Raw genomic sequence first — 23,108 nt, 5'->3', positions numbered from 1 at the left:
TACTCAAACACCTTCACAATATTTACTGGGATTTTTGGCTTGCATGCGACATTATATAACAGATCATGAATCACTGATGACTGGACCTAAAGGCCACATCATAACCAGTTTGCCACCGGTCTTGCTGAACTCAAGGGATTCGATCAGTGACGGTCTCAGCCAATCACCCAAAGACCAGCCGCGTCATTTTAAGCATTAGAGCAAATTAAGGAAAATGATGTTACCACACGCACCCACTGAAAGAGCCCAGTAAATACTGTGGCTGGTCTAGCTCAATGTTTTCAGTCACAACATCTTGAAGCAAGACAAAGAGTCTACAGCCATGCGAGCAGCTCTGTGAGGCTGGACTTGATGGTGCGACTTGATAAAAAAGCCAAGACTTCACATAAGCTAGGTCAAATCAGAAGGACATTGATACCTGTACCAATAGTCAAGACATTTCACTCAAAAACACAAATGTGGTTGGTGTCTGGGAACCATGAATGTCTGTGCAACTTTCACAGCAATCCATCAAACACTTGTTGTGATAGTTCAGTCTGGTCTGACATGGGGCATTTCTCAGCAATAATATATCAATGTCACATCAATCCATGACTGTAGAGGAATCAATTTAGACTGGAGATGTTTCTTTATCTTTGCCATGACGCACACATTAATCAGTCTCCCAGCCACCTCCTCTACTTTTTTTTTGTCTCTTTTGCTGACGATACTAAACATGATGGAATGTTGGACAGGATTTTTCCATGTGCCTTTTACTCCTTCCAGCATGGGTTTTTATCACTGTACGAACAGGAACAGTACCAACTTCCTGGGGTCAGTTTGTGCCAGAAAGCAATCTTGAATCAACCTGGTGACATTCTCCAGTAAAGAGAAAGCGAAATGCTGTGAAGCCATAACATTTAAGCAGTAATGGGTCGTGGATGTCAGACACAAAGCAATGGGAAAATTGAATGCAGAAAACCAGAACTGCCGTTCAAAATGTCAAAATACATTGATAACCACAGAATACATAGGTATGTCTTCAGCATGACAACTGTAACGATGAACGAAACTGTGGACAAAGTGAAGACGTTCTGGGAGAGAGAAATGAGGCCACATCTAGTCAGCGCTCACAGACCCAAACACTCACAAAGATCCTTTGTGCAAACTGCAAACTCGCTCTGAATCCAGACCTTGTGAGATGATGTCAATGAAATGCAAAAATAATGCATTGCCTTGTCACGTGTAAGTGTGCGTGTGAAATGAATAATGCCACCTGTGTGTGTGTGTGTGTGTTTGTGTGTGTGTGTGTGTGTGTGTGTGGATCTAAAATAACTTTTATTGTTCTGGGTGGGCATCCTGAAAACTTCTTTGAGAAGGATGGAACATTCCTGGGACAGGAGGCTCTAACTGGGAAGGAAGGGCAAGGCTATCACACACACACACACACACAGTGACGCTTGAAGCGTGTGAACCGGAAATGGGTGCCTGTCTTGCCAGAGTCCACAGACAGATTCAAAAGGGTCAGAGAGATCCGTCCTACAGACGTTCCCATCCATATTCCCAGCTCCGATACGGAAGTCTGCACTCTGTCTGCAGCATCCTGAAGACATTGCTCACCTCCTTCCACAACAAAACATGTCAGTCACTTTCCGTTAGTGTGTGTGTGCATGTGTGAAGATGTGATTGATAATCATGCTTCCACAATAACACGTACATATATATAGTCAGATAACCCCGAGTGAGCTGTTGTGTAATGGAAGGAGCCAAAGTCAACACATGCTGCTCTAACCTGAACATCACTGTCCAGTCAGCTGGTTTCAAAACACACATGCCCACTCCTTCCATTGTGATCATGGACAAGTAAAGGACAACAAATACAATGAGGAGTTCAAAATCAATCTCAACCAGTGGTACTGACCAGTAGAGTTTTAAAACAATCATACAGTGACCGTGTGTATTTATTTTCTCACTACATGTTGCAACGTGTTATGTGATGTCATGTCCATGTAATTATTTAACAGTAAAATATGCTAGAAAGTCAGTGAATTTAGCTGTTTTCCTATAATAACCGGAAGTTAGTCCCTCAGTTATGAACCTGCAAACACTTGAGCAAACCAGCCTCCTGCGGTCAATTGTTTAATGTCAGTGAGTGTGTATTGGCGCAGGTGAGGTGGTGTAGGTATAATTACATGGTTGTCAGAGGGCTGTATGGGGCTGAGCACAGGGGAGCCTGCTGGGCTGCAGAGCTCTGGGAAAGGGTTGGGGATGGCTGGCAAGGAGGCCGGACGCAGCTGTTGCTCTTCCTGCAGGCACCTGCAGAGGGAGACACACACTCTTATGTCAAATGTACTGGCTGACCAATTAAAGATTGTGTGTGCACAAGATCATGGGAATCAATTGAGTATAGAAAGATAAAGCCCACATTGTACAGTCAACTAAAAAGTGAATTTGAACTTTGACCTTTGACAATGCAAACATTTTGGCCAAAACTTTTTGTTGTGACCTCCTGATCAAACTTTAATGTTACACTGTTTAAAGTATAACTGAATTTTGCTCCTACCACTATGTAAATTAATATAGATTATTCACATAGATTAGCAGAAGAAACTAAAGGCTAAAACTGTTTTGGTGCTGTGTGATTGTCGATAATGACTTGTGAAAGTAATACAGTGAACGATACTCAAAACAACATGAACATCAAACAAAACTATAAGCTACAGTAAGTTATCATACATTTCTAAATGAGTATCACTCTCACCATTTAAATTTTCCAACAGGATTTAAAACAAGAGTATGAAATAAAACCCAAAGTGCAGTGGAAGAAAAGGGTTTAAGCCCAGGAGAAACAGAATATGGACAGCTGGAAAAAGATGGTTTGCCCGATGCACACTGACCAGCAAAAGAAAAAAACTAAATGACAGCAAAAGAGTAACAGACGTGTTCTTCAGGCAATACTTTGACCACTGTACTGTCTTTATCTTAAACATAAATCACTGAGATCCACACAGAGGGCAGGTTGTGTGCTCCTACCTGACTGCCTGGATGTGCATGGGCTGAGAGTGACGCAGCCTCTCCCTGGAAGGGGAGGGCGGGGGCAGGGGCGGGGTGTGATGACGGTGGGCCTGGCCGTGTCCCGGGTAGGCAGCGTGCACATGGTGGTGGTGGTAGTGCGGAGTATGCATGTGGCCATTGTTCAAGAGTAGTGCCGTGTCTGCCTGCGTGGAGTACACACTCTCCATGGAGGAATTCATCTCATTCACCAGCTGCTCCAGGTCCACATCATCGTCTGTGGGATTAGGTGGAGGGTGGGGTGGGAGTGGTGGAGGAGGGTGGAGGGAGAAGTGAGTGACAGTGAAAGGACAACAAATAACCACCAGCTGTTGCCTCAGTAGGTAACAGAGTGAGAAATTATATTTTTACTATTTTCATTAAAAAAAATCCCCCTTCACAGCACTTATAACTCTCTTCTTTCAGGTGAGATTAGCCTTAGTGAATCAGCTTAGTTTAGCTTCATTAACCATGTAAAGTGATGTATGAATACACCATTTTTCATGTTTTGTCTCACAGTTGATGCAAAAGGCTTATCCGAGGTTGAAAAAAAGAAAACCATAGCGTCTGGTTATGGATACTTCTACATTCCAAGCTATGTTACTTGTTTCTGAATTTCTATTTCTGTATTCGAAGACAGATGGAGTAAATATTGTGAAAGGGTCTGGGTTGGCGTTATTGGTGTGAATCAAATCAAATTTATTTATAAAGCACATTTAATAACATAAACAGTTGACCAAAGTGCTGTACATTAAATTTCCCAAAAACCCAATCCCAAAACCCAAGAACAAACAAAACAAAACATAAACTCTACATGATTAAAACACAAGGATCAGTTGCACTGATCAAAGACAGGGAAGAACAATCGTTACACTGAGTTAAAAGCCGAGGAGTGAAAATGTGTTTTAAGACGGGATTTAAAGACAGGAAGTGTAGTGGCCAGTGTAACGTGCAGAGGCAACTCATTCCAGAGTTTTGGGGCTACAACTGCAAAGGCACAATCTCCCCTTTGCTTCAACCTTGACCTAGGGATGACCAGAAGCAACTGGTCAGCAGATCTGAGTGACCTTGATGGGACGTGGGGTTGTCAAAAGGTCAGACAGATAGGTTTGAGCTAGCCCATGTAGTGACTTAAAGGCAAACATTAAAATCTTAAAATCCCAAAATGTACAGGGTGCCGGTGAAGGGAGGCCAGTATGGGGGAAATGTGCTCACACTTGCGTGTACCTGTTAAAAGACGAGCTGCAGCATTCTAGACCAACTGCAGGCGTGAGAGGGAGGCCTGGCTAATGCCAGCATAAAGGGCATTACAATAGTCCAGTCGGGACAAAATAAAAGCATATATTAACCCTTTCAAAATCCTTTGTGACCTCAGCTGAAAAAATCTGGATTTGAATACCGGGTTAATCCGTTTGTCCAATTTAAAATCATTATCACACCCAGACTTTTAACAGTGGGTTTTACATATGGTTCCAGGGAACATAGATCCATGAGGGGCATCACAGGTACAAAAATCAGTACTTCAGTTTTTACTTTCATTTAAGTTTAAAAAGTTTAGGGCCATCCAGGCTCTGATGTCCTTGAGACAGTCTAACAGTGGCTTCAAAGTGTCAGTGTGTCTGCATTTCAAAGGCAGGTAAATTTGAGTGTCATCTGCATAACAGTGGATTGAGATGCCATATTTTGTAAAAATTGGCCCATAAGGGAATCAATTAAAGAAAAAATAGGATTGGTCCTAGAATGGAACCCAGAGGGACTCCACAAGAAAGAGGCGCTAAGGGGAATACAGAGTCACCTAGGTTGACAGAAAAACCTCTGTCAGCCAAGAACGACCTGAATCACTCCATAACTGTCCCTTTAATACTAACACAGTGCTCCAGACGGGAGATAAGGATATTGTGTGCTATTGTGTTGAAAGCAGCTGTAAGATCTAAAAGCATAAGAATGGCAGAATAACCGCAGTCAGTACCTAACAAAGATCGTCAAAAACTTACTACAGATTCAGAGATGTGCAGGGCTTTGAATCCAGCTAAGAACACCTCACGAATGCCACGTAGGTCTAAGAAGGATTGCAATTGTTCGAGTACAACCTTTTCTAAGATTTTAGAAAGAAACCGGAGTTATGAAATCGGTCAAAAAGTTAGAGAGGACAGAGGCGTCCAGATTGGGTTTATTTGAGCAGTGATTGTACTATTGCATGCTTGAAAGTTGTTGGGACAAGACCTGAAGCAACAAACATCACTTATGGGACCAGAGAGAGAGAGAGAGAGCACACTGTTGATTTGACGTAACCCTCCTCCTGATGTTGGTTTTCACGTTGGCTTGGATTTCAATCGGCTGTGTGGTACACTATGTTACCGGGTTGCCATTGGTCAGATTATGCAAAACCTGTCATTTGAAGAGGTGGGATGTCTATCAAGCGCCAGAAGTTGAAACAAGCATTCACTCACAGACCCAATGACCAAAACATTCCAGGGTGAAAGGGTCTCAGGAGCTGCTCTTGCAGGACATAAAGTAAGGCCGTTGTCAGTGCTCTTCTTCTAACTGAACTGTTATTGATTAACTGAAGTCAGTCGAGGATTTGGAAGGCCTAGTGTGAGCTGCCCTAAGTGCTTTAATGACTTGCTGTTCATTTGCTCGTTTTTTTTCTTCAGTGTTTATTCGGTAGACCTTTTGCAACACTTAATACCTAAAATCACTTGTTTTTCATGGAGAAATAAAGTTTAACTTACAAACTGCAATAATTATTTTCAAAATCTATTCTCCTCAAAGGTGAATGTGCACTGTCTGCTAGTGAGAAAAGTATACAACTGGGATAGAATATATATATATATATATATATATATATATATATATATACAAAGCCAGTTTTAAGTTAAGGGCAGAGTAAGTGCAATACTTGGCAATTCTGTTCGATGTCCTCAAAAGTACAGTATGTCTCCATGTGTTCCTGTATGTGTGTGTATATATGTGTGTGTGTCCAAAGCCCTTTGGTCCTATACATCCCACCCCAACTCCACACACAGAATTCCTGACATTCCTGCTCGGTTAACGTTCACCAGCCTGTTCATGGCACATGGTGACCAAATGATCAGGACAAAGTGGGGCACCATAACACACACACACACACGCACACGCACACACACACACACACACACACACACACACACACACACACACACACACACACACACACACACACACACACACACACACACACACAGAGCCAAGGACACTATGTACTGCTATGCAGTCCTGATGAGCATGTGCATGTAATTATACAGAATTAAAATAAAAAGCAGAGCATTGTGCTGCACAAACACTCAGTGAACATACACACTGAGCCCACCAAGATAAAAAGAAAGCACTGTTCAAAAAACCGCAGTGGAGCCCATCTGATCTGAGATCGCACAGGGGTATATCACGCTCATACACACACATATGGACAAAGAGAGGACAGTCTGGGACATAAGGTCATGTGATGCTGGGGGTAATGAGAGGAACATAGGTTAGGGTACATGGAGGGGGGCACACAGATGGAAAGAACAAGAGATATGAGGACAGTCAGAGACAGTCATTATGTAAAGCTGTGATGTACTGTAGGGCTTTCCCACAGCAGATATTTTGATTTATTAAAACAGAAAAAGCACCGACATAATTAATGAAATTAACAATGGCTCTGTTCTATTCAAGTGCCCCAGTATGTCATAACAGTGTGAATGTGAGCCAGCATGTACAATACCAGAAACTGAAGCAAGATAAATGACATTTTGCCAGCATGCATTTTAGTATTTACCACAGTTTCCCCCACAGTAACATGTCAAAACATGTTCTGTCAAAAGGGCCTGTTACAAATTGATTGCTGCAAAAGGAAGATAAATGTAACTTTTCAGAACTGCAGTATTCAGAAATCTTATAATGTGACATTTATGTAAGATAAAAACATTTGGGCTTAAAATTTTTCCTTTTGGCTGTTCCAGAAATTATATAAAAAGATGTTTGGAGCATTAAAAAACTGATTCATGGGAGGGTACTGGATGTCGCCATGTGCTTTATAGCCATGTTAGCTGCATGGCTCTAGGGATTGCAAAGTTGGTCTGTCTGCAACACTTTGGACCAGAAGACAAACCCTAATGACTCTGGTGATCCCCATGATGTTTGTTCTTATTTGTTTGTTCTTATAGTTCATATTTGTGGGTTTGGGTAAATGTCCCAGCAACAGATGGATTACCATAAAATTTGGTACAGGGCAGGCATTCATGTTCCCCTCGGGATGAAATGTAACAAGATTGTTAGCATCTTCATCCGTCTACTTTCTTTCATCATCAGGTCAAAATTTCAGTTTGTCCAATACTTTGGGTTGACGACCAGATTTCCACAAAACAAATGGACATTCCCCTAAGCCTCAACTCAAAAGAGGGCAGTTGGTTCCATTATCATTGTTGAGTTCAGCTTCTATGTGAAGAAAAGTCAAATTTGTCAATTTCTGCGCAAAATTTGATGATTATCCATCATCTTGATTACTGGAAGTTTAAAGGTTCTCTCTCTTAAAACCCTTCTGTGACCACTGTGTGATTTAGGCTTATGTAGTCGACTGGAGTTTTCCCTCTCCCTCCTGCCTTTGCTTGCTTGGTCGACAAAGCACCGCTGGCTTAGGTTGACGAAGCCAGAGGACGTATAGCATAAAAATATCTTCTCATCCCTCTCCAACTGTGACTTTGAAAGTAGAAAAAAATGTATGGCTTGCTACTGAAGACAAAACCCAGCATACAACCGTGGCCAATTCCTTCCTCTAAGATCCCAGAATACACTGAATGAGTGCTCTCCGTCCCTGGCCATAACAACCTACAATCATCGATTTCTGACGGCAGTCTAGTGGTCACAACAGAGCTGGACGTTCAGGTTTTCAAGGGCAAAGTGCCACCACATTCTTTTATGGACAATGAGATTATCTACACCATTTAGCAAAAAAACAAACATTTGCTGCACTTTCCACAAATGCTCACTGTAAAGTTTTTGTTGTTGTTTCTGTGCTTGTTTTATTTTTGTGTTATCAGAGTATTAATAATTTGCTTTGTGAGAAGTACATGTTTTTTTATGGACAGTTAACTGAAAATTAAGCAAGCGAGGATTTGGATTTCAGTCTCCAAACACGAGGGGTAATTTTGTGCGGATAAAGGGAATAATAATATTTTTTCTTTTTCTTATTCATTACTGTGATGCAAATCACTCTAAAGCCTCCAGCTATCAGTAATAACCTGCACAAGTCTGACATTATTCCAAGCAGCTCAATGAATTTGAGCTGCTTGAAGTGAAGCAGGGCAAGGCTGAGGGGAGAGAACACAAATCAAATAAGAGGCTCCATAAAAAAGATTATGAGCAGAACACTAAATCTGGCAAAGTACATTTGCTGGCAGGCATACAGGCAAGAGATGAGTAGTAGGCAACACCCACACCACTTGCTTGATCTCTTTTGTGGTGCAAGGAAACAACCCCCACCCCCTAAAAAAATTAAATGTTAAAAAAAAAAAGTTAATTCCTGCACAATTATCACACTGAAAACAATGCAGAGGCGATGAGCATGTGCAGGACTTAACATTGTTTATTTTAATTGCATGCACGTGACGCCATTAAAACAAGAAATGTCATCAGACCACCAAAAAGAATGGACTGGCATAAATGAAGGGCAGGTAACCTGAACCTGGCATTGTCTAAATATACAACATGTGATTGATGTGATATTTCTCTGTAGTGCAAAGTCAGACTGAAACAATAGCTGGATAACTTTGGCTCTGGCTTTTTCACTGAAGTCATCCATCAGTTGTTTGTTTTTCATACAAACTTTTCTTATGGAAATTCTGCAAACCTCTGCTTTTATAACGACATGAGCCTTTATTAGCTAGCTACTTTGACAGCTGTACACAAAGCCACAGTACAGTGATATTTGCAAGGTATTAAATTGCAAAAGTATCAAGTATATACACAAAGCTGTGTCTATGACATAATGGTCATTCCCTCAGCTACCCTTATGCTCTAAGTATGACAAGTTTTTGTTTGATTTAGTGCAGTCTATTATGAAGTTATTTATGATGAAGGATTGTAATTTACTTTTACTTTCCGCCTCAACCTGACTCATCAACTTCTACTTCAGTTAGTCCTTTTCCATTTCCCAGTAAGGTCCACAACTACCACCAAGTGGATATGAAATCTGTTTATTTTAGAGTAGTTGAAGAAAGAGATCAGTCGGAGGGGTTTTTTCCACTTGAGAGAATTAAAGTCACAGCATTGCATTCTGGTACATTGATACTATTGTCAGTGGAAAATTTCAAAAAAACATACATAACTTCCATGATTACTTTTTGATATGATTGTTAACTTTATAAAAGATACCCCACTTCTTAATTTTGATGGAATGAAAAAACCTATCTGACGATGGCTAGTTTTTACATCCCCTAAAACCCTTCTTTTTTTTCAACGCAGCAGCAGTTGAAATATCGCAACTTGATGCCTCATCATCTAAGCTTCACTTTCTTTCCCGGGAGGAAAAGACAAGACTGCACACTATCGAATAAACTGTTCCTAGAAAAACTAGAAGCTGGAATTCAATTACACACCCTCTCTAATCACTCTTGGATTGTCACTGACTGTGTGCGAGTATTAACCTGCACTCCCTTCTACACACCTGCTCCACAGACCTATTGACTGAACTCTTGTCTCCCCAGCACTGAGTGACCTGCAGGCCTTAACCTCAGATCCACTCACCCTGTTTATGTGAAGCCATATTTACAATACTCTCACACAAGCATGACCACCACACATCACCACAATCCACTGAAGATGGAGGGAGAATTTACAACCTCTCCTCTCCTTGGGTTGGCTGTTTTCCATAAGGATTCCCAAGATTTTCCATGATAGCTGAAGGGGTTTCTGGGAATCTATTGGAAGCAGACCTGTGTGTGTGTGTGTGTGTGTGTGTGTGTGTGTGTGTGTGTGTGTGTGTGTGTGTGTGTGTGTGTGTGTGTGTGTGTGTGTGTCTGTGTGTGTGTGTGTGTGTGTGTGTGTGTGTGTTGGGAGTAGGGGGTGCAGAAAAGTGCAGAGCCGTGCTAAAAAGGGGGGTGGGGGTAAAACACTTTAGCACTTGTCTATATCCTCTCCATCTGGAGCGCAGAGCCTACAGTGATGGAGGGAGACGATGTCCTAGATGGAGATGGAGATAGAGAGAGAGGGAGATTTCTAGGAAGACAGGAAGAGCATTTAATGAGCCAGCAAATAGATGTTGGCTGTGTTGACAATCCCATAAAGAAACAGAAACCCACAGAAGGATAGAATTGTTGTGTCACCATTTTTTAAAGAGACAAAGAGAGGACATAGAGAGACTGAGGATTAATGACCATGATTCTTAGAGGTGAGGAGAGTTACCATTGTGATGTGGCATATTTTGACTGGCTGAACGCTGAAAGCCTGGAACAATCAGCTCCTCAGGCCGGCGAGGGGAGGAACGGTCCATGCTGTCCTGTTTAAAAAAAAGAGACTATGTGGTAAAAATCATACAACAGGATTAAAATTCAAGATATTTTGGTGAAGGGTAGGATAACATATTATTTTCACGGAGTTCAGAAGGTCAGACAAAGGGTTTATTCGTGTGTTTACTCTCGAGGAATCAGACTCCAAGTTCAGAGACCAGTCACCCTTTGACCCTGTTGCACCGACCATTCCCTTCCCCCCCGTTATCTCTTTCTCAGACACACTTTCATACACACTAATTTCTAACTCTCAGGTACTCGTTTGCAAAAAAAAAAAGACCTATAAATCATTTGTAGAGCAACATCTACCAGCTCTGGTACACTTATACAATCTCACATGCACATGCTGCCAAGTTCCTCACACATTGTCTAATTTAAAGCAGCCTTGAGGCAAGAAAGCTGCAGAGGAGAGCGGGAGGGAAAAGAGCCAAACAAATTTTCAATCTTCCCTTTTCCAGGAAAAAGAAGAACGTGGAAGCATTGCTTCCAGGAACTGCTCGTGGTCAGAGGTCCTGTTGTGCATGTACGCACGCACGCACGCACGCACGCACGCACACACACACACACACACACACACACACACACACACACACACACACACACACACACACACACACACACACACACACACACACACACACACACACACACACACACACACACACACACACACACACACACACACACACACACACACACACACACACACACACACACACACACACACACACTCATTTCGAAAACATCCATAAATGCCCAGAGTAAGATTTAGAGCTCTGAGAAGCAGCCAAAAGCTTTCTAAGGAAGGCAACTTGCCTGCAGGGCTGTGGGCTGACTGAGAAAGTCTGCAGGCTTCAGCTAGAGCTGACTGGCTGAGATGCAACAGCTTACCTGCAAAACTCCCTTTCTCATACGGTATACCTTACTCATCATGTGACAGACTGCACGTCTGCCAACATGCAAACAGTGAGAAAGTGCTGTGATGACAGTCCACTATTAAAAAAAAAAAAAAAGAGTCCAGCACATCATTACGTCAGCAAGTTGTGATTTTTTGCACAGATTAAAGAAACAATAATATAACATAAGCCAGGCCTGAGTGCCCGCCCCCCCCCCCCCTCCCCATTTCCCTTTCTTTATGCTAAGCTAAGATAGCCGGGCTGCTGGCTGGAATTTGACAGATGCGAGAGTGGTATACAACCATTTTTGCTAAATAAAGTGTCTACTAAAGACACCAGATAAGGCAAGGCTGTATGACAAGGAAATGTGGATTACAATTATGCAAAGACACACTTGTATTAAATGCAATGCAATTCTTGAAACCCTGTGAGCTGTAAGGATCATACAGTCGCAAAGACATAGGAGTGTAACTGTGAACAGTGTGTTTGGTCGGCGGCAGGTCAGTGCCCTAGTTCTAGTCACAGATATCAGTAGCAGCATTGTTAATATATAGCTACAAGTAAACAGACGCAGAAACAACCACCTCCTCTCTGCAGCTACGGTGCAGTAAATGAGTCAGCTTCACCAGCTACAGTCCCCATAAAAAGCTCATCTTGAACTCGCTCTCGCTCTCTCTGACTCTGAGTCCGAGGAGATAATGTACTGATGCTTCCTCGACAGTCAGCTAGGAGGCGAAGTGACAAGAAGTTTCAAATTTGACCTTCATGACTCCCTTTCTTGAAAAGGGGTTTCTTGGTAAATGTCTTTTCCAGATGTGGACTGTTCTGCACAATTTGCCGGACGGCCAATAGTCATAAACAGCATTCTTGATATTGGTAGTCTTAAGGGTATACAGTAAGTGGTACAGTGCTTGAAGAGAGGCTTTATTCCCAAAGTTTTTGCGGCCGGTGAGTGAGACTTCCAGTCTTCTGTTTTAAGTCACACAAGTGCATTCAAAATATCATATACATATGTAAATGTATATATTCCTTTGGTTAATTTCTTTGTTATTCATATCGTCACAAAATCTTTTTTGTTTTATTGAAGGGGCAGTAAAAACACGTTTTGTAAAAATCACTTTATATTTTCTTATGGTCTGCTGGCTGTCGTTTCTATGTACGCGGCTGAAAAAAAATCACTGTCTGTACTGTGCATAAGTCCCTCATACAACACCACTTCAAAATCACTGCACTGTCCCTTTAAGAGACGTGCGGGTGGCGCTGCAATGCCGTGGTGGCACTGCAATGCCGTGGTTTGGACCTAGTGGTTAGTGCTTCGGTCTCCCATACCTGAGGTCCCGGGTTCGCGGCCCGGCCGAAGCAGGAAAATCACAACAACAACAAAGAGAGAAACAAGCTTTTCTCCTAAATCGCTAACTGCCCCTTTAAGTGCCACTTTTAAAGGCTAGAAGGCTATCAACTGCTTTTCATACTGGAGTGCAACCACTGGTCACAAACTAGAAACATTTCAAAAATACTCTGATATCCACCAAATCACACTTGTAAGTCCCTGTAAATTTCGTGTCAAAAAAGAAGTCAGTATGTTTCTATGCCAAAGCAGGAAGACGTGGTCAGTATATTTCCATGAGGTAGTAACATGATAAAACAGGAGTCAATAGGAGAAGACATTTCCCCTGCGGCACCGCAAATAACTTGAAAGGGTAGATCGTTTGGTGCTATTACAGTTCCCTTGAAGTCGTAATGTTTCCCCTCCGTGATGAGGATCAGACGATTGTTTTGTTGTTGTTGTTTTGAAACATCCACACAGATCAGAAATATACACTTCAAATGCATGATATATTATTTTGTATCATTTTAGTTTACAAAACATGCTTTTGTGCGGTAACTAGCTATAATGTTTCACCATTTTCACCATCTCAGCACTATACACAACCAAGTACATCTGAGGCAGATGGGCGTGTCAACAGTATTGTATTAAATCATAACCAAAGTATTGCATAAATTGAAATTCTGGCCTAATAATCACTACAAGTCATTTTGAGGGGGCCATATCACGAAAGATCACCACGGTGAAGTTTCATCCCCTTGGGACGCTGATTGTCTGTACAAAATTGCACGGCAGTTGTTGGGATATTTCCGTCTGAACCAAAGTTGCAGACTGAACAACGCAGCCATAAACAGAGCCACGTCGCTAGCAATTGGCTAAAAAGTCAAAATGACACAAGAAGCGATATATACATTTTAGCATACAATTTTACGGGATAAACTTTTTCTTTTCCTTCTTCTTCAGGAACTAATTGGCGTTCTTTGTATCTTGTAGACAAAATGTAGATCCATAGTTTTTTACTTTCAGGATGGAATATTCTGGTGGATTAACTGTGTTTAAATCATCTTTGGGGGTGCTGGCGTGAACAATGTTGTCTCCTCCTGCTTGTTTTTCTTTTTGTCTGCTGGACAACTGCTGTCTTTAAATCCCCGTCCCAGTGTAATGTATTGGGGGTTTTCTAGAATACATCTGCTCAAAAAAAAATTAAGAAGTCATCGCTCTTCATTTTCTTCAATTTCAGTGAGTTATTTCTCGTCCTGGACTTTTGAGTCTCACAGTTGTGCTTGTTTCCGACCGATGACTTGGTTCTTGGAGTCATAACACGTTTCTGGAGGAAATCTTAGGCCAGGTGTTTCGATCAGCTTGACATATTAGGGTTACTGTCGACCACTGATTGACATCTTGTAACTTGTCTTGACACCTCTTTCATCCTGAGCAAACGTCCCGCCTTCCAACTTATAGCCCACAGCAATAACATCTAGGCATTTCAACATACTTTCTCTCAGAGCATCCCGCTTCCTTGAAAGCAAAAGCACAAGCCCATTGTCGTAATGACTGCTGCATAGAGCCACCGACCTCTGACCTCTAAGAACAGAAAGAAAGAGCAACAGGTTTTGTTCTCATACTGAACAGACGTGTTCAGGACTGCTGGCACGAATACTGATGTTCGGGGGGAGAGGATCTGTTAAACACTTCATTCTTTCCGCTCTTCTGACTGGTTAAAGGCATAACTCAGCTGAACTTCGAGTCTGTGGACTGTGGTTTCTTAGTGCTCTGCAGTGTATGCACACACACATTTACGAATGCACACTCGTGGCTGCTTCCTCTGAGATATCTCTGGCACAGAACCATAGTTCTCTCACACACACACACACACACACACACACACACACACACACACACACACACACACACACACACACACACACACACACACACACACACACACACACACACACACACACACACACACACACACACACACACACACACACACACACACAGGCCTGGACTGGAATGCTGCCAAGATTCCCAAACATGCCTGGTGTTATGTATAGCGTTATGTAATTATGCAGAAAGAAAAGCTTATTTGCTCCTTATCTATACACTAAACACATAGTCACTGCTGACAGAGAGACTCCATGGGGTATGTGTGTGTGTGCCATGCTGTGTCATGTCAACTGCGGCTTTACATAACAAACACAAACACACATGCACGCACGCACGCACGCACACACACACACACACACACACACACACACACACACACACACACACACACACACACACACACACACACACACACACACACACACACACACACACACACACACACACACACACACACACACACACACACACACACACACACACACAGCAATGTTGTAACCCACTTCTCTCCCTCTAGCCATCAAACTGTTTTCTCTCTAGATGCAGGGTGGAGGAATGTTGTTTTCTATGGGGATTCAATTCACTATTCACTGCAGCCTTACTGGTGCAAAACCCTTGAATCCTGAAAGCTAACGCGAACCAATCCAACTTAATGTCAGTTCAACAGGGGCTCAGCGGTCCCACGGTTTTGGGTTAGCGGGGAGCTGCATTTTTGTACCTCCACTAAGAGGGATAAGGCAGCTGAGGCTACGTCACCGCCATCGTCCCATCAGTCCCAGTGAGACATCATGCTTTAGAGCCTGTCGCGCAACAAAACCTTCGGCTTGTTATTGTTGTTTGTTTAGTGCCCTATTTATAGACTTCCACGGTGCTCTTTAGCCAAATTCTTTAGGTTACAGGAGGGTTGGAGAGGAGAAAATCCGAGCTGGGAAACAAAGGGCTCATTCTGCAGGAGTTGGACGGAGGAAGTGGGTCTGTTGTTTTGCAGAGATGCCATATTTCACCCAACCAGGCTGGGACTTTCCTCAAACTAATATTTTCATAACCCATAAACCAAAAGTTGACAAGAAGCTGTACTAATGCAATATATTTTTATATTAACAACGATTAGATAATGCGTAGTCTGAGTGTTGGTCATAGTGACAAAAACTACAGAGAATAATGCTGCCTTCACGTGGTATTGGAATGATGGTGATTGAATGATTTTGTCAATTCCTTCCGACGACAAAGCACTTTGAACACGACATTTTTTTGTAATTCCGACTTCACAAGTGGGAAGTAGGGTCTTCCAACTAGCGCGTGAAGGCAGCATAACTACTACCTCTGCGGTTTCCCTCAGCTCTATGACGCTTCAGACTCTTTTAGGTGCAAAAATTCAGCCCGCAAATTCGAAAGGTTGACAAAGATCTAGTCAACCTTGTGTCAAGCTACAGCAGGGAGCCGTTTTTCAATACCAGTAAACCCACTGTAAGCAAAAAAAAAAAATGGTAAAGCAATCTAAGGTTAGAGACAAGCTTGTAGACAAAGATTTAATATTAAACAGCTTAAGAGCCACCGTTTATTCTGGAGGGGGGGGACGAAACCAAGCTAAAAGAGAGATAATATGTTGGCATTCCAAATAAATGCTAATGTAGCTATGTGAATATATGAATAGACTGTTTGCTAACACGGCTAACACTGTCTGAAACAACATAATAATGTAATGTTGCAGCAGATGTTGAAAGCAAATTGTTCTGCTTATCTATTTCTTTTTTTACAACCTGGATTTCATTTTTATAACATTTCATCACCTCTAGACTGAGACCAGAGGGGAAATGGTGGCATTGTAGCTCGACGTAGCAAGCGGTTAGCTGACAGCTAGCATCGCTTCCTTTGAAATTTGGTTCAAATATCTGAATTTGACTAAATAATAACCAACACGTTGTTTATGGACAACACGAAAAGGGGTTCGAAAAAGAAAATAAAAACATGAGGCGCGCCGTGCTGATGACCCTTATTTACTCGGCGAACACAAAGTACGCTTTGGCATTAGCATGCACACCGGACAGCATCAGTGAGTCAGATGAATAGTGAACAATGGCGGCCTTTGTAATCAAGGATTACTGACTTGCCAAACGCAGGTGCAACTTATTAAAATAATAATGGAAGCATTTGTATTGTGTACGTTGGCTCACGACTGGAGGAGCTAAATGAAATGTCGCCATTGTTCGAAGGTATTAGTCACACCTGTGCTTTTTCCTCCCATGACAAGTGAGAATGTCAATAGAATGAAAAAACATCTACTATTCCTGCGTAAGCTTTTGAGTTTCATGACAAACTCAACCAAAGCGTGATAAACCACTTCAAGCGCCATCCGCCTCAGACGGGGCGCAAAATATTTACCTGGTAGTTCGGGTGACGTAAGAAGTAGTCAGGGCATCCCGCTAAGGCCATGGTGTTCCGTCAGCGTTCCCTCTGTAGGGGAATGGCGCCCAATGGTCTCAGCAGTACCCTGCGCATGATACGGCACAGAAAAAAAGAGGAGAGAAAGCACCTGTCACTAAACTAAAAAAATATACATATAAATAATTGCAGCAACCCCAAAAGTCCATGGTTGGTCAGGCTCTACTTATCACAATAGAATAGAATAGAATTGACAACTTTATTCATCCCGCTCGGGGAAATTCACTTGTCACAGCAGCACAGTATCACACAGGGTATCAAAAATGCAACTAAAAATATAGGAACAAAACTGCTTTCAAAAAGATAAGATACATACAGAGTGCAAAAAGTAATGTGCAGTGGGTTGAAAATAATATTATCATTTTTATTAATAATGCATAAATATATATATATATATTTCACAGAAATATACTATACATGGAATGGTAGTGAATAAAAAGTATTACATTAAAGATAATTTTATGGAGTTTGACGACTGTCGGTAACTTATAACCTTATAAAACTGGGTTTGCCTAAAGAAAAAAGACTAAATCTGACTGTAAAGAGAAAACGAAGCCTGCATGTGTGAATGAATGTGCATGCATGGATGAGCGTGTGCACACCGAATCCAATGTAAACACAGCCATTGTGTACAACACACACACACACACACAAGTCGGCTCCCAAACAAAGCCTGGGGCTTCAGACTAAATAAGAAGCCCTCTCTGAGCTAACAGCACATGATCACTCTCCACCTGCCGACTGATGGAGAAGGCAAAGGGGGAGAGAGGAGAGAGAGATGGAGAGAAGGAGGGAGGGGGAGAGCCTTTCTGAAGAAACTTGAAATAGGAGTCGGCTATTTCCACTGCATTGTGCAGCATATCTGCTGTGAGTAAGCAGGGGGAAGTTGTGCTTGTGTGTGTGTGTGTGTGTGTGTGTGTGTGTGTGTGTGTGTGTGTGTGTGTGTGTTTGTTTGGAAAGAGGATACACACACTGCAGTAACGTTTAGCACTGACTTGTGTCTTGCTTGGAGCTTAAAAACTACCGGATGCCAATGTCATCAATTTATTTTTTATTGTGTTATTGAATAAAGGGACAGTTTTGATCCAAGTTGCATGTGTTGAATGGTATTAGATAAGAGTTAAAAAAACAAAAAAACTATTTGCAGCTACACCCCAAATATCAAGTCGACTGGCCCCTTTAAGAACTCCCATCTGCCCACCCAATTTCATGGAAAGCTGTGACAACATTTCAGAGAAGTCATAAGGTGAACTTTTCTCTATCTTTCATGAAAAATATGAACACACTCAACAAAAGGAAGACATTATTTGTTAAAGTGGATACTTCTGCTGCCCACATACCAATTTCAGGGAACAGCTGCAACTGATATGGCTTCCGACAAAAACAGAGTGAATCGACACACAGAGAAACGAACACACACACAAACACACACACACGAACACACACACACGAACACACACACACACACACACACACACACACACACACACACACACACACACACACACACACACACACACACACACACACACACACACACACACACACACACACACACAGAACTGCATCTCTCTCACTAAATAACTCCTCTCACTCTTTGACTCTGGTGGTTTCTCTTCACTTTCTCTTCCAGCGCGTCTCCATTGTACAGGTCATTATATAACAGATATCAGATGGTTCAAACAATATCTCTTCCTCCCTCGCCTCCTCCTCTTCCTCCTCCTCCTCCTCCTCCTCCTCCCCTTCTCTTCCTCTCTTTTCACCCCACTAATTACTGTTTCCACTGGGGCTCTGCTATCTTTAGGTTGCTCTGATGACTGAGAATGTGTGTTTAAATGCGTGTGTGTGTGTGTGTGTGTGTGTTACACTCTGAAAAGACAGCTTCTCCACTGCTGGTAATTGCACAGTTTTTCCCCCTACTGTGACCGGTTTTATATCTCACATGTTCTCGCATAGGCTTATGTGTGTGTTCACACCAATCAAAGCCCTGGGCAAAAGGGCAAGCCGGGCAGATCGTATGTGCGGCTAATAAGCCTGAAAGCAAAGCCAAATCTCAGAGTGCTTGACATTTGCTGACATTTGTGGTTCCTCCTGCAGAGAAAGGGAGTAATTCAGCTTTACTGGTCATACAGGGAGAACCAGAGTATTAAATGGAGTGGGGAGCAACTTAATAATGCCACAAGGGTGTGTGCGTGCGTGTGTATAATACGCCCACTCCCACTTTTTTCCGAGGACAAATGTACTCAGATGCTGAGCATTTTCTATCCTGCAGATTTTAAGCGACTAACACCACATTTTCTCGCCGGGAGAGAAAAGAGTATAGCAACGACCTCTCACAACATGCTTTCCATGTGCACCTGTACCTCAACACACGTTAACGGTCTGCCATTCACCGCCACTGAAAGGCCTCAGTGATACCCGATCCTGGACAGACCTGTGGTCTTCTTTATGCACCGGGAAGGCAAGGAGGAAGTTTAGCAGCATGCAGAGATTAGCCTACATTAAGTCACAGCTATTGGAGCTTTATGACAGACCATCAACACACACACACACACACACACACACACACACACACAGCCAGCTTATCCTCCTTGCAGGTTGGGAATTAGTGGGAGAAACAGTCCCTACAGATGCTTTTTCATTCCAATGGAGCATCACGACTGGCTGGTGTGTTAAGGAGAAGCCCCCATCACACCATCACCAGCACAGTCTCAGTGTGACTGCAATGCTCCAGCTGGAGATCTCCACAATGTAAACAATGACATATTTTTCCTCCCATGCAGACACAAGCTCGGCATCCTTTAAAGGACAACGTACCCGTTGCCTGCATTTGCCTGAGAGCTTTTGAAAAGATTGTGCACAGTGAATTTATTTATATGTAATGCCAGGCATATCTCTGAAAATAGAAACGTTAATGAACTGAGTTTAAAAAATATATATATATTTAAAAGCGGCCATATACTGTCTCCCTCGCATCCCCGCGCACCAAGAATGAGCTTCTATAGGAAGAATGGCTGATGTTGGAGTTTAGGCACATGCGTTCGGATTGAGATACAGCAGCTCTAAAGACAAATAACCAGAGTGCTTACGGTAATGAAATCGCAGGACGCAGCTCAGGAATCGTGTGCGAGGACGCACGGAGGAGCAGCAGCCGGCGCACTTCGACTGTCCTCGTCCTCTGGACCTCCGCGCAAACTGGCTCCCCCTTAAAAAACTCCGTCCGCTGATCTGTTGTCTTCACCTTGTCGCCCCCCCTCCCACCCTCGGCGAGAGCTCTCACACACACACACACACACGCACGCACACGCGCGCACGTCTACTCACACTCGACACTCGCACGCGTCCAAACGCACGCACACATGCACCGGTCTCACCCTGCACTTCTCGACCAGCTGACACTTCTCGCTCTGTCTCGGCACACACACACACACACACACACACACACACACACGTACACACAACCACGTACACACTCGCGCGCGCACACATGCAAGCATGCTCTCTCTCTCTCTCTCTCTCTCTGTCTCTCTCTGTGTGTGTGTGTGTGTGTGTGTGTGAAGGAAACCTCCTCTCTCCGCCCCGCCCTATTCACACCAGCACGCTGCAAGAAATGACCGCCTCCCTCTTCACTCTTCACAAGCTGGAGTCAGTTAATAAAAACAAAAGAAAGAAAAATAAAATTGCATATCCCAGAGGAGTTCAGAAAAAAACGTTCCGGAATTGTTGCTGTCATTTAAATTCAAAGAAAACAATTCACCTTTTGAAAGCTGAAAGAGCAACTGTGGAAGGGTTTGCATTTTTTGCAGCGTTCAAGGAGACCTAACTTTAACCCTTCGAGTAGAGGGAGGCCTCCACATGCCTCCACACTCTGTGAGCTCAAGTGCCAGTCATTAGTGTCAAACCATCCATCTGGTGTCACTGCTGCAGGTTTACACTGTGAACCTGCTCTGTAGCCTGCAGCGTATGTCCCTCAAGTCAAATCAGATCATACACTTTTGCACCAGCAGCCAAAAAACAGCAGCATTCTAAAGTCCCTGTGGGTATATTTCAGCAGTATACCATGAAAGAAACACCATAAGGTTATTATCTCAGTATCATAAACACATGAAGTACACTTGGAAATGGTGAATTAAAGGGGCAGTAAGCAATTCTAAAGCAATACACGTTTTGTTAAAAATCAGCTAAGATTTCCTTATGGTCCGCTAGTTGTCGGAAAAATCCTGATTTTCAGCTCAGCTCTGGCTCTGTGAATCAAAAATTTAAAAAGAAAAGATGCGGACCACACCACACAACACTGCCAGTGCAGTTTGTAAACATCACTCGTGGACACCTTAAAGGGGCAGTAAGTGATTCAAAAAGCAAAACACCTTTTGAAAAAATCAGCAAATATTTCCTCACCTAGCTGTCAGTTCTGTGTGCGCACCTAAAAATCTGGGTTTTTGGCTCAGCCCAGGCTCTGTAAATCAAAAACAAAACCAATGGCACAGGCTGCATCAACAGTTGGTAAACATAACTCGTCGACACCCTCATAGTGTGTTAAATGACATATGCCTCAATACAGATGCAGGGAAAACATCAATCTTGGTGTTAATGGACCTTAGTGCAGCAGTGACACTGTTGATCATAAAATACTACTGTTCAGACATTGGGTTGGACTTTCAGGTACAACTATTATGTGGCTCAGATCTTACCACTCGTCACCCAGGGGTCGATCTTGGGGCGTCTATTGTTCAACCTCTATATGCTCCTGCTTGGACAAATCATTAAAGACAATAAGATTTCTTATCACAGCTATGCTGAAGACACCCAAATCTAATTAGCCCCCTCACCTAACGATTATGGTCCCCTGGAATCTCTCCGTCAATTCATTGACCAAATTAACTGTTGGATATCTTAAGATTTCCTACAGCTGAATAAGGACAAAACCGAAATAATCACATTTGGAAATAAAGGAGGAGAGACTTAAAGTTCCTACTCACCTTGAAACAAAAGGACTTAAAATGAAGGTCACTGTTAAAAATCTTGGTGTCTTACTTGACTGTGATTTCAATTTTTACAATGTAATGTAAGCCATGTAAAAGCAATAACAAAACCATCTCAAGAACATAGCCAACATGGCCCTATGTCGAAACATGATTTAGAAAAATTCCTTCATGCCTTCATTTTCAGCAGGGTAGACTACTGCAAAATTGTCCTCATGGGCCTCCCTAAAAAGACCATCAAACGACTTCAGCTTGTACAAAACGCAGCTGCTAGAATTCTTACAAAAACTAAAAGAGCTGACCACATTACTCCAAGTCCTTACAATGGCTTCCAAAAAATCACAGACTCGAATTTAAATGGCTACTACTTGTTTACAAAACACTTAATGGGCGGAACCAAATTACCTCTCAGATATGCTCCAGATGTACACAATTGCTAGACCTCTCAAATCACAAGAGAAAAATCTGTTAGCGATACCTTCAGTCACAACTAAACATGGTGAAGCAGCTTTTAGCTGCCATGCTGCTAAGCTTTGGAATCAACTTCCTGACAATATCAATATCCAACTATAGCCAGCTTCAAAACTAGACCTAAAACCAAACTGTTCTCGGATGCTTTTATGTTAAGTGAACTAATGCTCACAGATTACGGGCAGGCGTAGCCGGGGCCAAGGTGGAGTCTTATTTTACTGCAGTGACTGTCCTCCACTAAGAAAGGTAAAGGACAACGAGTACTATTGGTCATAAGGCTATATTAACAAGGACACATTGTCTTTATTCTACTTTTCTTTATTTTAATACATGCTATGCTATTTTATATTCCTGTTTTGTTTTATATACTTGTATTTTTTTGTTTTCATGTGCTATTTTCCTTTTAATTTGCTGTATTATTTGTCTTTTATCTGCTCATTTGTAAAGCACTTTGAATTGCCACTGTGTATGAATTTTCCTATATAAATAACCTTGCGTTGCCTTAAGAGACGTGCTAGGGGCTGGCGCTGTTTTGGCCTAGTGGTTT

At 42.5% G+C, this 23,108-nt stretch overlaps 1 protein-coding gene across 1 annotated transcript in view; it reads right to left on the bottom strand.

Moving 5' to 3' along the window:
- LOC118311103 (growth factor receptor-bound protein 10-like) overlaps positions 1 to 20,566 on the bottom strand; it is a 44,913-nt gene extending 24,347 nt beyond the window's left edge. Inside the window, exons 1-5 of the mRNA XM_035634664.2 lie at positions 20,198 to 20,566; positions 17,049 to 17,157; positions 10,450 to 10,543; positions 3,013 to 3,268; positions 2,172 to 2,295 (exon numbers count right to left, since the gene is read on the bottom strand). Of these exons, the coding sequence (XP_035490557.2) occupies positions 2,172 to 2,295; positions 3,013 to 3,268; positions 10,450 to 10,543; positions 17,049 to 17,099 (525 nt within the window). The 5' untranslated portion in view covers positions 17,100 to 17,157; positions 20,198 to 20,566. The remainder of the gene's footprint in view (positions 1 to 2,171; positions 2,296 to 3,012; positions 3,269 to 10,449; positions 10,544 to 17,048; positions 17,158 to 20,197) is intronic.
- Positions 20,567 to 23,108: the final 2,542 nt, after the last annotated feature.

This window comes from Scophthalmus maximus, chromosome 5 (genome assembly GCF_022379125.1).
Source record: "Scophthalmus maximus strain ysfricsl-2021 chromosome 5, ASM2237912v1, whole genome shotgun sequence".
Lineage (NCBI taxonomy): Eukaryota > Metazoa > Chordata > Actinopteri > Pleuronectiformes > Scophthalmidae > Scophthalmus > Scophthalmus maximus.
Note: the sequence above shows the minus strand (reverse complement) of the source record. Positions and strands in the feature narration are given on the sequence as shown.